We start from the raw sequence: 16200 nt of genomic DNA, 5'->3' as shown, positions 1-16200 counted from the left end.
GTTGTAGGCATACATAGGGTAAAAACTTGACACTCAGGTGTACGCCTAAAAGCACTATTCAACTGTGAAGATTTGGAGCTGACCTGATGATGGAGACCAGGGAGGGTCGAGGGAACTCGACAACTGAATATGTAAACTACCTCGTGTTTGGGCTTAAATTATTTGTATTGACAAGACCTTTGCAACAGTGAAGGTTTGGAGCTGACCTGATGATGGAGACCAGAGAAAATCGAGGAAACTCGACAACTGAATATGTAAACTACCTCGTGTTTGGGCTTAAATTATTCGTATTGACAAGACCTATGCAACAGTGAAGGTTTGGAGCTGACCTGATGATGGAGACCAGACAAAGTCGAGGGAACTCGACAACTGAATATGTAAAATACCTCGTTTGGACTTATATTCTTTGTATTGATGAGAACTTCCCACTTGTATGGATAGTGACAACTATTCGTATCACTGAAAAGCTTTAAATAAATAACCTTTTTACAAAAAAATTAAACCGACTTCCCAAGACACTAAAAAGCAAAAAAAAAATCTAATTTTAGGTGCATCGGCCTAGAAGTCGGTGGCAAAATTAACTTAGTAACATCCATTAGACACCGACTTCTAGGCTTTTCAATTTGCAAAATATGATTTTTGTTAATTTATATAATTTTCATCTATAGTCGATAAGGTAAGAAAATTAATTGAAATTTTCTAGAATTTTTCTCTACAGTCGATAAGGCAGGACTCGATGTTAATTTTTGTTTCCAATCATTATCTTTAGCCGTTTCCTCTAATATTGACAAATTTTTGTATACTAAAGAGAATTTTAATTCTACAAAACAAATAATAGTTTTAAAACAAACTAAAAAGTAGAAAATAAATAATAGTTTAAAAAAACTAAAAAAACGCTTTTTATAGAAAAACGAACTAAAAAATAGAGAATAAATTTTAATGAATTTAAATTAAGAAAACAGTGTTAAAAATTTCAATGAACATAAATTAATAATAGTGTGAATACAAAAAAAAAATATTTAAAAAAAGCGTGGGGTGCTTTTTAAGATATTATCGAAATGAAAATCACTGTACCTACTCATATCTGTCAATAAAAAAACTATTGACACCATGCACCCCACGCTTTTTTTAAATATTTTTTTTTGTATTCACACTATTATTAATTTGAGTTCATTGAAATTTTTAACACTGTTTTCTTAATTTAAATTCATTAAAATTTATTCTCTATTTTTTAGTTCGTTTTTCTATAAAAAGCGTTTTTTTAGTTTTTTTTAAACTATTATTTATTTTTTTGACAATTATTGTGGAAAAATAAGAAAATATCTTATTAAAAAAAATTTTAATAAACGTACCTGCTATTTTTCTTTCTCGCATCTTCCTCCATAGTTGTTCAGCTTTTCTCATAGGCCAGTTTTCCACCTTAGCGCTGAAGCTTCTGAAGAATTTGTACTCTTTGAAATGGGACATTCTTCGCTCCATCTTGCTTGGCGTATGTCCGGGAGGGGGCGGGGATGGGGCCTTGGGCGTCGTCGACGGCGAAGGCTCGTTATTCTTCTCCATTTTATTTTATTTATTTCTCAATTTTATTCTAAATTCAAAAATATTAATTCGGATTCTTAATTCAAATTTTTGGACCCGAATTCAAAATTTAAATTTCCATTTAATCATCAACTTATCTTTTAATTCAATTGATTCCATTTTCAAATGTAAATGTTTACATTTGCACGATTTATTTTAGAAAAATATTTATAATTTTAAATTTAACTATGATTAAATTCACTTAGATAACTTAGCAACTTCACTTAGACACGATTTAACTTTTAACTTATATTAAAACACTTAGTTGGACTAGTTTCCAATTATGCCAAGTGTTTTCGTTAATTAACCTGAAACAAGTAAAGGGCAAAGTTTACTCACAAACTCACACAATCATTGGTGAAACAAAATCTATTAAATTGGGTAAAACAAAGTGATGGATGTAAGGGCAAATAGTAAATTGGAAAGTGATTTACTGTATTAACGACTAGCCGTTTTCCCGCGGTTTCACCCGCGTTCCGTGTGAGCTACTGCCCGCACCGGGATAAAATATAGCCTATGTTACTCGCAGATAATATAGCTTTCTAATGGTGAAAGAATATTTAAAATCGGTCCAGTAGTTTTTGAGTTTATCTATTACAACCAAACAAACAAAGTTTTCCTCTTTATAATATTATGTAGATAAAATAAGAATAAGTTGAATATTTTCATTGACACAATATACCTACACAAAAAATCTAAAAAAAATATTAAAGAATTGTCAATTATCTTTTTAAGTAAACTTTTAGGCTTTTTTAAATCGATTAATATAATACAACTTATGTCCATTTTATAAATAAAACACTAAACTATTCAGTGTTATTTGACCACAATAACTGTGTCATTGTATGATTAACTAAATAATCAATTTATTCATTTATATTCAATACGAAACATTCAATTACTGATAGTTGTCACCTGTGCTGATTTATGACAAGATTTAACGATTGTTAATGTTCATAAAATATACTTTAATTAATTAGCTAGTTGGGATTTGCAAACAATAATAAAATATGTAATAATTTTTAGTTAATTAAATAACTTATGGATAGATATAGGGTACAGCTCTGGTACTCAGCTGAATCCGGTTAGACTGGAAGCCGACCCCAACATAGTTGGGAAAAAGGCTCGGAGGATGATGGATAGATATAGGGTACATATTTTTATAGGTGGAAACCAATCTATTTTTCCTTGTTTTTGTTCGCACCTATAAAATACCATTCCATTGATAAATAAATAAGAGCAACAACAATTTGTAAGACGTGAATTTTTGAGTGTCAAATAACACAAAAATATAAAAATTAATTTGACTTTTTCAAATCAACCTCGCTTGTTTATCAGCCCCTAAAATTACTTCGGCTACCAAATGGGAACGCCAAAATTTTTCCAATATGAAAACCCCGATTTGTTTCGATCCAGGATTAAACTGACTTCTGATTTAATTCGATTTCGATATCAAATCGAGATTTCGATTTTCGCAAAAGCTTTAGGGATTTCGATGATTTTGATTCAAGTCAAAACGTTTTGGGTGATTTGTATGCGTTGTAAGCCTATCCCTTGAGTTATTTTTAATTTCGCATTCATGAATATTTGGCATTCAAAAATTGACCCAGTTTTTGACAACGACGATTAAGTTACACTTGTGGCCGAAAATCTGGGTTACATTTAGATATCTTTCGGGAACTTATATTTTTACACCTTATTTATGTAATTTAATTTAAATTTAGTGCTTGTTTTTCAATTGTCCAATATGTGAAAATGTTAATAACTGAACGTTGTAGCAAGCAGTGTCCATAAATTATTTTGCAGTGCGGTATTATAACCAATCCCTGATTCTAACACGCACGCTTCACCCCTCGTTCAAAACCTCGCTAATCTTATCCCAAATATTGTACTATCAACATAACACCTATTTTTTATAAGATTTATTTTACATGAGTAGATAACTATTTATCGCTTTTCGTATATTTTTGTTTATTTTAAATGGCGACTACTAAACAACACATAACGTCAAAAAATGTACCAAAAATATTTTTTTTATTACAATCAATCATTCTTCTCACTAAACCAAAGCCTTCCAAAGCCTTTGACCTAACTACAAGCTCCTATATGTTATGTCATATATTTGTAACCTGCCTAAATATCTAATTTCTTTCGGTCACACAAACCACTGAAAGCACTCCAGCATGTATGTTTAGACCTCATTATTATGCGAAAGGTTACTAAAAGCCAGGTCTGAAGGTTAAAGGGTCACCTAATTTTGGAACGATTTAGCTTCAGCTGAAAATGTTTCAGTGTTCATTATTTAGATTTTAGGATTTTAATGCGTAAGTACAGAAACGATACTTTCTGTAAATCGTATTACATTTCTCTAGCAATAATTTTAATAGACCTGAAAGGTGTCTACGCTTAATATGAATGGAATTGAGTATTTGGAATTCAAAAATAATTTATGCTTTCTTAACCGATTAAAAGAAAAAGATGTTCTCAGTTTGATCTATATGTTTGTATGTATGCTTGTGCACGATTATTACACGTTCGGCTGAACCTATTTTTATGTGGTTTTCAGCACAATTATCAAAGAAAAACGTTTTGAGTCTATGTATTAACGAAGCGGTTTTTTTTATTATGACTATAATTATCCTAACACTATCCTAATTACTTTTCAACACCAAAGACCGTATTCTACTCTTAATTACTCCGAAAAATACTCATTAAAACATATCCAAGTCACATGTATCAATCACGAGGAGTACATTGACAGTAAAAAAACAACCACCGTAATTATTTACCTTAAAAACATCGAGTAAATTAACAGCCAAGTCCTCCCTTGAGTTTATTCGAAGATCGATGAAAAGGCAGAGAATTAACGTAATTGAATATTTCTCAAGTTTGATTGACTGTTTGCATTTCGACGAGAAACACTTCTATGTGTGCGTAAACGTAAAGAGATTTCTTTCTATGTGTGCGTAAAGAAAATTTCGTCCGTAATACACTTGAGTGCGAAGAAATTGGGTCAGTTAAGCCTCAGTGTGTTTGGAGTGATTTATTTTGGTTCGTAAGGTGAAAAAAATTGTGAAGGCAATCTATTGATGAATGATTACTATAGAAAGAATGGCTCTAATTTGATAGCCATGTAGAGTTTTGTAGGTATGACGTAATTCAGATAAAAATGCTAGGTGTACATATTTATTCTAATAAAGTGCGAAAATGATATTTCCCTACATAGTAGTACATATTGTCATTTTATTTAAATTTTAAAGTCACGTGTTCATTCTGGTAAGATATAGGTAATTGGTATTAGGTATCTTTCCAAAACACGTCAAATGTAAAAATAAATACTGTATTTTTATATCATGCAAATACTTTCCTAATTCGACGCAATTTGCTGGTCCAATTATTCTGCACTGGAGTGTATATTCCAAGTTTTACGTTCTTGGTTTTCTTTTGAGAGATTTATTTAACGTTTGAAGTGTGTGTTATTGAATTGAGTTAAATTGATGAGTATTGGAGCGAAAAGCTTGGCAGGGAGGTTATTGATAAGAGCTTACTATAGAAATTATGAAGAATTAGAATTTGTGGCAGAAAATATTTTTAAAAATGTATGTGGTAGGTAAAGTGTATTACACAATCACTGAAATATGTAAAAAAAATATCCTTCTTTAAGTAAAAACATACATAATTAGTTACAGTAAACATATTCATATTATTTATTTGCGTTCCACAATGTATAAAGATGTCTGTTGAAAACTTGTCAAAAAAATGTGGCTGAACGGACCTTTTTTCAAAGTCTCTCATTTTTTAGACAAGTGGTCATCAGACGTTTAAAAGTTTTTGTAATGTTTACTTCAATTTTGCTTGAAACCGCATATTTATTTGGTTAGATTTTCTTACTAAATTCCTGTTATATTTACTCTCTGCTGTTTATTTACTTTTCCTTGTTTAGCATTTTCTTTATTTTCTATTGAGTGAATCCTGAGGTCCAACCTGCATAACAATTTTTGTGTTATGTAAATTATAACCAAGTTGGTCAGGGCCGAGAGAACCCCAAGGGTCTGCTTGTATTTAAACAGAAACTTTACTAAGGTTGGTTCGGCCCAAGTTATTATATTTTAGATTTATTTTTTTCCTTTTTTATTTGCACAGATTTTAATCTACGTTACTCTTGAATTAAAGTAAGCACCTTTGTTATTTAGCCAGGTTTGCGTGCTCGAGAGAGTTACCTCTGGAACGCTAAAGGTAAATTAAGGAATTCGTAATTTCTAGTTTAGACATTGAAAGTCTCACATTCACTACTGCTGTAGGGAATGTGGGTACTAATGGACACTATAATATAATAAAGAGGAAAGGTTGTTCATTTGTACCCCAAAAGGCTCCGAAACTACAGAATCGATTTGAAAAATTATTTCATTGTTGGAAAGCTATATTGCTCCCCGACTAGTAAAAGCTATATTTCATCCCGGTACCCACCGGTAATATTTTCCATAGGACGTGAAAGAAACAGCAGAAGTCCTATATAGAGTGAAGTAAATACAAAATAATAAAACCGTAACAATTTTCTCAACCTTCCATTTAAGCCTAGCTTCTCATACTATTCACTAGCTACTGGACCAGTAAAATGGCTAAATAAACACAGTTTCGAACTACCTGCATCAAACCTAAATTGGGGATCAAACGTGTCAATAAATTACCATAATATATGCCTTGTCAACACAAGCAAATACCACCTTTACTACTACACAATAAGGTTCACATTCCTGTGCCAGGTTTCGGAGGTAGTTTCGAAAGTGCTGTATGTATTGTAATTGTTAGTGCATGATCAAGGCAATTTCCCAAAGGATGGACAGAGATTCTAATTAATGCAGTATTGGAGATCTGGATCTATTTGAGCTGTGGATACCCATATATGTTGAATGCAACAGCCCGTGTAATATGGTTGCTATTTGCAATTTCAGTGCACCAAACGGGTGTAAAGACTTGACTGATAGGTGCTACATGGCTTTCCGTCCCAAAGTTCAAAACAAACAATAGGAAAAAAATAATATTAATCCGAAGATTTTACAACGTAACAGTTTAGTTTAAAATACGATACATTCTTGCATTTATTTATGAAAATATAATAATATAAACCTATATAATTTGTACCAATTATTTGATTCTAACTTTTCGATGAACAGACAGACAGAAAAGACGAACTACATTCCACAACTAGCCCTCAAATCCTCTCACACAAGCACAAATAAATAAGCCAAAATAATACATCAAAAAGGCTCAAAAGATTTCGGTGACGGGACTCATTTTTCTGAAGACCTATGAATATGATGTCACAACAAAAGGACTCCTGAAAGCCTCCCCTCGTATTATTATGTAAACAGCGAACACAAACTCCTTAGCAAAGTATGAAAAGTCAAGGTTTTTAATAAGATCTTTATGAGGGAATTCTGAGGCTTTTAAAATACCAATAAAGTTGGAGGATGAGAGAATTATTATAAGGCACCGTGTGTAATTAAATTTGTGGATGAAAGTTAAGCTTCTTATGGAAGAAATGAAAAACTAATGGCTAATTAGATTAGTATAGGTACCTAAAATATTAACTTTGTCATATTTTATTGGGTTTGTCCCTTAAGGGCTTGAATTTTTTTTTATACGCTTGTAAAACACTATTTTATTACTTTCTGGCAAAATACATTATTATCCTTTTCAGGTTTATTTTTGTACCCGAGTGCAAGTTAAATTCACAATATGCCTAGACAAATAAGAATTTGTAATCACTTTTTAATTAAATACTTTGGACGTAATGAAGCCTGGATTTGAGTAATCGTGTCAAGCTGCATATGGTTTACTGAAATCCGATCCCAACATAGTTGGAAAAAGGTTGGGTAGATGATGATGACCAAACATAGCTGTGTTTTTACATAATAGTTATTGTGAACTTGAAAGCATGGTACGTGCATTTCAGTAAAATATTTCTAAAACTACATATTTTGTTTAAACAATGAACTAATAATATTTTCCTTTTATTTATATTCCCGGTTTTCCCTTACACGTTTATCTATACTAATATAATAATGAGGAAACATTTGTAAGTTTGAACCAAAAGTAATGTATTCACTTGTAAAAATCTTCCACTTTTGGAAAGCTACACTATACCCAATTAATATAATAAGCCATTACACTAAGCCAATCTCCTAAGACGCGTGAGGAAACAGCTAGTTTGTATTATCGTGATCACTTTTGAATTCATAAATTAAAAACTATTTTTTATGAATCCTTACTAATCTTGTAAAAGACCCCTATGAATTGAGAATCTCCCCCTTTTCGGGAAATCGGTTAAAAAAGCAAAAGACTGAGTTACAGTCTATCTGTCAAGCTTTCCTTATTTATATAACAAATATAGGACTTTGTTTTAATTAAAAACCAACATAGCATGTTCATCAATTTCAAGCTGAAATTGATCAAAAGTTTTAGCGTGCCATTTGTAACAAAATTGCAGTTTTCCATTACCCCTGGAGCGACCACGATAATATGATTAACGCAAAGTTAAATTATGTTTGACGTTAATATCATTAAAAGGTTAAACATTTTTGTTTATTAACTTTCGTTAAATTATTAATTTGTGTTAACTTGTTTATTTGAGAGCGTATCACAATATTTTATGACAGACTTTTTAGTTTTGTGCTTATGAAAATTAATTACATGACTGTTTGCATAATATGATACTTACTATAATATAATTAATTTATTGTTATTTTATGAATACTGTGTTTTTTTGTTTTTGTGTACAAACTGCGTAGATATGTCCTATCGTATCCTCTGCCTTAGAATTTTTATTTTAACCAAGTTGATAATGAAACAGAATATTGCAAAAATCTTAATAAATCTGACGATAAACCCATATTGCTAAAAGCGCTTTTGGTACTTTGTCAAAATATCCGAGTCTACATCAAAGAAAGGTTGTGATAAAAATAATAATTTACCCATCTTAAATTAAATAAATTATTCTACAAGGTCGCAGCTATAATAATTTGCAGTAAATCTTATCTACCATAAATTCTACAGTGTAAAAAAAAATATTTTACTACTCACCTCACTATACGTCTTTCATTTATTAACACTAACACTAAAAACACAGCACAACACAAAAAATACACTAACTAAATTACATTATACACACTTTATTTACAAAAAGCACTTAATATAGTCGGCTAAAAGTTGAATCGTTCGCGAGTTAAGGGAGCCCAAACGAAAACCGTCCTATCAATGCACGAGAATCTACAGGTCTGGCCACATCGGTACAGAATTTCCCGCTCCAAAGCCAGAAAGAGACACAACTATAAGAAATAAGTAAACTAGACAGAGATGACTATATTTAGCCAGTTTCGCCCCTGCGGAAAAGCTCGCAAAATATACATAGGTTGAATGCGGATTTGTATAGGAATTCGCTTGTGTTTTAAATAATAATTCATTCACCATGTTTGTGTTTTTATGGTATTTTTTTAATGTTAATATTTAGACTAGTCTAAAACCAGGTGTTTTTAATACTTTTTGCAGCCACTGTGTGCAGTCTGCTAGTTGAATTTTTGGAATGGTTTTGATTTTAGGTTGTATTTTTCGTCTAGAGACAAACTGGATTTTATTTGTTGGAATATTTTGTGCCTATATTGAATTTCATTAGAAATGTATTATTTCAGTAAGGTTGATTATTTATTGAATAACCATTTTTATGAGCAGCATTAAATAAATAAATAAAATGTTCTTAGCTCGATGCTGTCACGATATCCTATGGCCTAATTCTATAGTATTATTATCCATAATTGGCCTTTCATCAAGAAACTGCAAAATAGAGATATAATATAGGTATTCGCCACCCGGTTTTACCATTAATATGCACATTTAGCTGTAACCTTCCTGACGCGATTTCATCCGCGTTCCAAGGAAACTAATACCTGCACATGAAGAAAAAACTACGTACTACTACTATTTTACTATAAAACTTTGACGTTAAATCCATACAGCAGAACAGTTACCAATATACATACACACACACATACCATACATCCTTACAAACCTTAGCATTTATAAGAAAGAAGGATTCTGCAAGCAATCAATAGAAAAAACATCCTCAGAAAAATCTTTGCTTATTCTCAAACGAGATCAATCCTTCAGGCATTCGATTGATTGCATTCCTTCCCTGAAAGGGTCGGCAATGAATGGAGAAATAATTATTTCCGCATAACATAACATAGCTAAATATCACAATAGTGCCTTTGGCAGTAGGTTTATGTTATTAACTACATTCGTTATTTCATGATTTCATTATAATTAGTCTGCTTATCGACCCACTGCTGGTCACAGGCCTCCTCTCACACGGGGAAGGATTTTGCTTTAATCACCACGCTTGCCAGGTTTCCTCGAGATGTTTTCCTTTACCTTTTAAGTACCAGTCATTGGTGAAGAAAGAGACATACAAACTCAGAGAAGTTGCATTGGTAATTGCCTGATCTGGAATCGAACCCATATACACTCATACGTGAGAGGTTGATACTTTACCCACTAGGCCGCCACGACTTATACCTAAGATAATTTATCTAGAATCTATCAGCTATTGCTAGCTTAAGGGTCCCCCTATAGTGCTGATTAAACTGGTAGCCAGATGGTAGAAAGCCTATTTTGAAGGTAATTGTGAATCCAATCAAACTTTAAAGTCCGTCTGATATTGGCCGGATACCTGATAGTTGTAATGTACGTTCTATCATTCATCTACATACCGCTTTTTGAGTCCGATTAAACTATTGGATGACTAAAAGTTTGCACTTGCGGCGGAACAGCTAATGAGATTTGAAGCTAGATTCGAAAATCCTTTTAAATTGCAAACCCCCAATTTACAGTTTTAATACTGTTCCTCTATCTATGTAGTTTCTTCTAGTAAACTATGTATTTGTAACATTGATTTTCTGGTACATTTAGTCAAACTAAAATCTATTGAGATGATGGAATAGACTAGACAGAAAAAATACACATTCGTGCTCATCTTCATTCAATTTCTAGTTTGTATTCATTCAATAAATAGGTAAAAGTAGGCATTGGCAACTGTTCAAAATAATAGCTATTACGGTGTGTCTGTGTGTCATTTATTTTATTATTTCTCGCAGTATTTATGAATGGATTTTATTTATTGGCTGCTAAATCTAAAGATTTGACGAAAATAGTTTGATGACTAGTGAGTGTTGATAGATCAGGATTTTAAACGTTGTCTTCTTATCGAGTAAACTGCAGGTCTAACCACCTAACAAGCCCTAATATAACAGTTTTCTTTGAAAAAAAAAACCTTATCTATCTTGTATCAAAATAATGAAGCTGAAGAGTTTGTTTGATTGATTAAAGTCGCTAAACCAAGGAACTACTAGGCCAATTAAAAATATTAGATGGCCTATTCAACGATGAAAGCTGTATGCTGTTTCGTATCCTGGCGTGTTTAATACGATTTTGACTTGAAGATAAAAGGGAGTTCTAAAACAGGGATCTACCTACTCATGAAATATATTCCCTTAAAATATTCCGCTATGGGTTCTCTTCATCTGACGGGGGTAAATAATACATGTCTGTCAAGCCTTACATGTAACCAACAAATTGTACAGGCATACACACCTGTCAGACGGACAAAGGGATCTCTCCACGGAGTAAGGAAATATGAGCGGAGATGCTGTAATGCAGGTAGGTCAGGCGCCTTCTTTTAGGTCCAAAACGTACGGTGGGTTTGACCAAAACGATCAGATACGAGAGAAGTGAGGCTTTTGGGTTCTTTCAGACGTCCTTCACCGATTTTTGGTAGTTTAGATTTGTCCAAAGAAGGCATTATAAGGGCGATGACAGTAACGTTCCTCGTTCCCCGCACACCCGCATTTTGACGCGTCACTTTCTTAAGAGATTTTCCGATATGCCAATTTTTTAACGACGTCAAAAATCATCAAATGACCCTTCCCACTGTGGTTTAGCAGCGGTGTCAGACTCTTACTGACTAAAAACCGTCGTGTTCCGTCGTAGGCCTTTTATGTATCAGGGCCGCGGTAACTCTTTCAAACAATCCCGCAGCCCCTCTGTTATGGCACCTCCGCTAGTCATTTTGTTCTCCATGTATCTCTCACTCCTGTAGATCTCAAGATCTGAATGCATGATAACAATCTTGACCCAGTTTTGAGCGTTTATGTTATAGATGCGTTATCATAACTCCTGTGCTTTGAATAGTATACCTTCCTTTGTTTAATGTTGATTTATTGTTTGTTTAACAATGGTTGGTGCGAGCTATGTTTTTACTGAAGTAATGATCGCTGCACTGCATGTCTTGGGCTATATTCTGAATGGAGCAATTGACGGGGCTTGTTACAAGAAAATATATAATTATGGGGTACAGTTTGTAGGACAAAAACTGAATAGTACCTACTGTGTGCCAGAATTTAGGCTTTTACTTTTGACTACACATACTCGTAATGACTGCCAAGCAAATCAGGGTCCTTCAGGCACAAGTGACAAAAACAAAGTTTGCCGAAGTTGATAAATTTCACGTTTCCTCATGATGTATTTCTTCAAAGGTGTCCAAAACAAAATACATAATTCTAAAAGTTACATCAGCACTTTCCTGAACCGTATTCGAATCCCCGTACATCCCAACTTGAGATACAAGATCCACCGCCACTAATCCACCACATTATCAGACCCACAATTAGACCTATTCAAAACTACATTATACCTATGGGGTTTCCATGAATGCCGTCACTTGCATAGCGACGTTCAAGGGCAGTGGTGAAGCGCAGTTATTAGTCCGTAACTAGGTCACCTGGATAAATCCTGTATGAACTGGTTTGTTATGATCTGAACTGTCATCTTGTTACTAACTGGGCTTTCAAAGTTTGGGAAATTGACTTGAAGATTAATTGTGACTGCTTTATAATGTGTGCCATTAAAGACAATATGTGCCATCATGCTGTAAGACTTCGTAATTTTTTTGTTAGGTTCGGTAACGGCGGTGAGGATGTTTCTATCCAACTTATGCAACTCTGACTGTATGTCTGTCTGTATGTCGCGCTTTCAAGCCCCAACTACTGGAAAGATTTAAATTATTTTGATACAGATCATCAGTTTTTATTAGGCGCGTGAAGATCTTTCGGGGCTAAACAAATTATTTTTTAATAGGTCACTACCTTGTTTTGTTTTAATTTAAATTGAAGTCAAAAAGTAAATAAAGCACAGATTTTTCACTAAGAAGGCTCAAGATTAATCACCGTATTTGATCAATGCTTTCTGCAGATCACTTTAAAATTCATACACAATGATACAAACATCGAAAATACATGTTGTTGTTTACCCACGTTTCATTATATCGGCAAGGCCTGTTTGTGTTTGTGATACAGGGTGTGTTGTTATAACTGAGTGAGAACCCGACTCACAAATACATGAATAATAAATTGGATGTTGTTTTATACATACACACATATGTACAGTAGTGTGTGTTTATGTATTAAATATAATATGCATGGGCAACGTGCATGTTTAAGCTTTGATGGTGAAATATGGCTGACTGTAGAGGAATAATCGCTTCACCTTTGTTAGCCTTTTTTATTTACCTACTCGATTGCCGAAAAGGTTGTTTTCAGCGCTTTCTTAACTATAATGCATTTTATATTCGTTATCACCTTGAAACTAAACTTGACGAAAATTGAAAAAAGATAGACTTCATCATCATCCTCCGAGCCTTTTTCCCAATCATGTTGGGGTCGGCTTCCAGTCTAACCGGATTCAGCTGAGTACCAGTGCTTTACAAGAAGCGACTGCCTATCTGACCTCCTCAACCCAGTTACCCGGGCAACCCGATACCCCTTGGTTAGACTGGTGTCAGACTTACGCTGTTATAGCTACTTTTTTCTATTTACTGACGCTTGAAGAAAACTATTCTTGGAATTAGTAGTATTTATTGATAGTATAGCTTCTCGATACTTATGTAACTGCAGTAAAGTGCAGTAGGTAAATATGATGATGCATTCTGGACATTCTACTTTATCTTCTGTTATTCCATACTTCACTGGTCTCGTAAATCCCTACCCAAGATTATCTACAGATACTTGGTCCAGTATCAAATAATCTAGCCGTCAATTAGTGATAAGTTCAATATGCTTGAAACTTTGCCAGAATCGTCTATTGTTTTTGCATACAAGGACATAGAACAGTTATAGCACCGGCCTGTGTTTATTACATTTACTTACGTCACATTAGAACTAGCTGACACCTGTGGTTTCACCCGCATCCCGGGTGAAAAGTAACCGGATAAAAGTAGCCTATGGGTATCTGTCTTCAGGGAAGCTCTAGCACTAGGTATGCCAAATTTCATCATATCAATTAAGTTAAGTGTATTTATTATTTTATTTTGAGGACATGAAGCAGAAGGCAGTGGATAGTGGTAAGTATGATATCTGTCAGAGACGAACGGAAGAAAAATATGTTGCGCCGACCCCAAATAACTTGGGAACAGGGCAGGAAGATGGTGATGAATTTAAGTGTATTTGTGTACACACAGAGACAGAGTTACTTCGCATTTATAGTAATGATGGGACCTAAACCCATTAAGGACTTACTATAGGTAACATAATTACAATCGTAATAGTATTACGCCAATTAAATAGTATTGTTAATTTTCTCTTTATTCTCCGCAAATATCTTTGTACCTTTCTATCGTGTTTCCCTTTGACAAATTAATAAATAATTCCGCTTTCAATGATCACAAAACCGAAACTAATTCAATTGGGAACTTTAAATAATTAAATCATTAGGTAGGCAACCCCACAGACAACTAAAAGTCTCACATTTCCAGTAATTTCCACAATCTGGTCTTTTGGACCCAACCCTCCCAACGGTACGCGAAATATATTACGTGCAGTGTTAACTTTTATTACAGTGTTAATTACCAAGTTGAAAGTTCAAAAGTTTTTGAACTTCTATTCACACTGAAACAAAGGCAGGGAATCTTCTGTGATGTAGCAAAACTTTTTGGTGTTTTAGCAAAATCACGGACGTTTCGTTAGAAGCGACAAGCTGCACATCCCTTTTTTACTATTTATATGAAATGATTGATTCAGAGGTATGGAGAGCTTGCTCTCAGATAAGAAAACAATAATCCTATCACAAGATTTGGCTACTCAGTAATCTTAGTATATCTTGCAATTCCACCCAAGGTCGAAGTTACATAGAACCTAGATCTTAACTCTACATGAGTTAGTTTATTTTTAACACCTTCGCGTCAAAACGGCTGGCCTGATTGAATGATGCAGACCTAGATAGAACCTTTGACTCGGCCATAGACTACTCTACATCCCTGTACTTACATGAAGTTATTCCTACAGAACTCAAGCAAATCTACATGCAGTGTATGTATGTGAAGTTATACGAAGAATCAGTTCAACATACAATGACCCTCAGCGGGCTCATAAACTTCAACCACTTTTATTACGCCACTAATTATGGCGACGCGTGTTACTCCGCCACTTCTATAAATAATAGAGATTTATAGTTTTTAAAATGGACGCTTTTTATTTTGGATTAAACTGTGTATTTAGTTTTGTTGGAAATTACACACCCTGTGAATGTTATCTACACTTCTGTAATGTGCTATGTATGTGTGTCTGTTTGTAAAGGCTCCAAAATTAGGTACTAGACCGATTAGAAAAAATATTTCACTGTTGGGAAGCTAGACTATCGCCAAGTATTATGCTATAATTATTTTATCGGGCTACGGCCAGTAGCTCATATGGGAAAACTACAGTTGTCGAATATTTTTTTTGCTGATGTAACAAATTAGGAATTTTCTTTGAATGTGTCTGGGTAGCTTTTAGAACATTTCACAACAAAATTATACACAATAAATTGTCTATAAAAATTGCTGAATACCATCATTTCAGAGAGTTTTCACGTAACAAATACCGAAGCATTATTGTTCATGAAAACTGAAATTAGAATTTTCACCTTTTATTGGCTTTTAAATATTTATTTACGAAATATTCAAGCTCAATAAACACTAAGTACCAATTAATTCACACATAACAATCATTAGAACATTAATTAAACCAATTTGCATAACAAATGAAATAGCATTATTCAGTGAAACTATGAATTTTAAATTCACAATTGCATTTGTGAGCTCATAGCTACCTATTAATATTTTATTACTCGATTTTGTACGCGGGTTCACTTGTTGTATTAGTAATCTAGCCGTTTTCCCGCGGTTTCACTCGCGTCCCGTGGGAACTACTGCCCGTACCGGGATAGAATATAGCTTATACTCGGCAAGAGTGTGATTTTCTAACGGTGAATTTTTCAAATCGGTTCTGTAGTTTTGGAGTCTTCAGGGTACAAATAAACAAAAATGTTTCCACTCTATTATATTAGTTTAAATTACACGCGAGTTCACGTGTATTAATGAAAAGGTTACCTAACTTTTTCACGTGAATTATAAAAAAGGGTAAAAATAAACCCGTCAACAACTATGCCTTTAACAAATTAGATCTTTATCGGTTAGTCGGTTTCAAAAGCGCAACAGACAAACATACAAACTTACACTGGCATTATTTTATAATATTA

The 16200-nt window shown here is 33.5% G+C and overlaps 1 protein-coding gene across 1 annotated transcript in view; it reads right to left on the bottom strand.

Moving 5' to 3' along the window:
• Window positions 1-8842, bottom strand: part of Cv-c (crossveinless c) — a 310299-nt gene extending 301457 nt beyond the window's left edge. Inside the window, exons 1-2 of the mRNA XM_021331060.3 lie at window positions 8662-8842; window positions 1353-1886 (exon numbers count right to left, since the gene is read on the bottom strand). Of these exons, the coding sequence (XP_021186735.3) occupies window positions 1353-1560 (208 nt within the window). The 5' untranslated portion in view covers window positions 1561-1886; window positions 8662-8842. The remainder of the gene's footprint in view (window positions 1-1352; window positions 1887-8661) is intronic.
• Between the last annotated feature and the right edge of the window lie 7358 nt (window positions 8843-16200).

The sequence above is a fragment of the Helicoverpa armigera genome, chromosome 23 (genome assembly GCF_030705265.1).
Source record: "Helicoverpa armigera isolate CAAS_96S chromosome 23, ASM3070526v1, whole genome shotgun sequence".
In the NCBI taxonomy this organism is placed as follows: domain Eukaryota; kingdom Metazoa; phylum Arthropoda; class Insecta; order Lepidoptera; family Noctuidae; genus Helicoverpa; species Helicoverpa armigera.
Note: the sequence above shows the minus strand (reverse complement) of the source record. Positions and strands in the feature narration are given on the sequence as shown.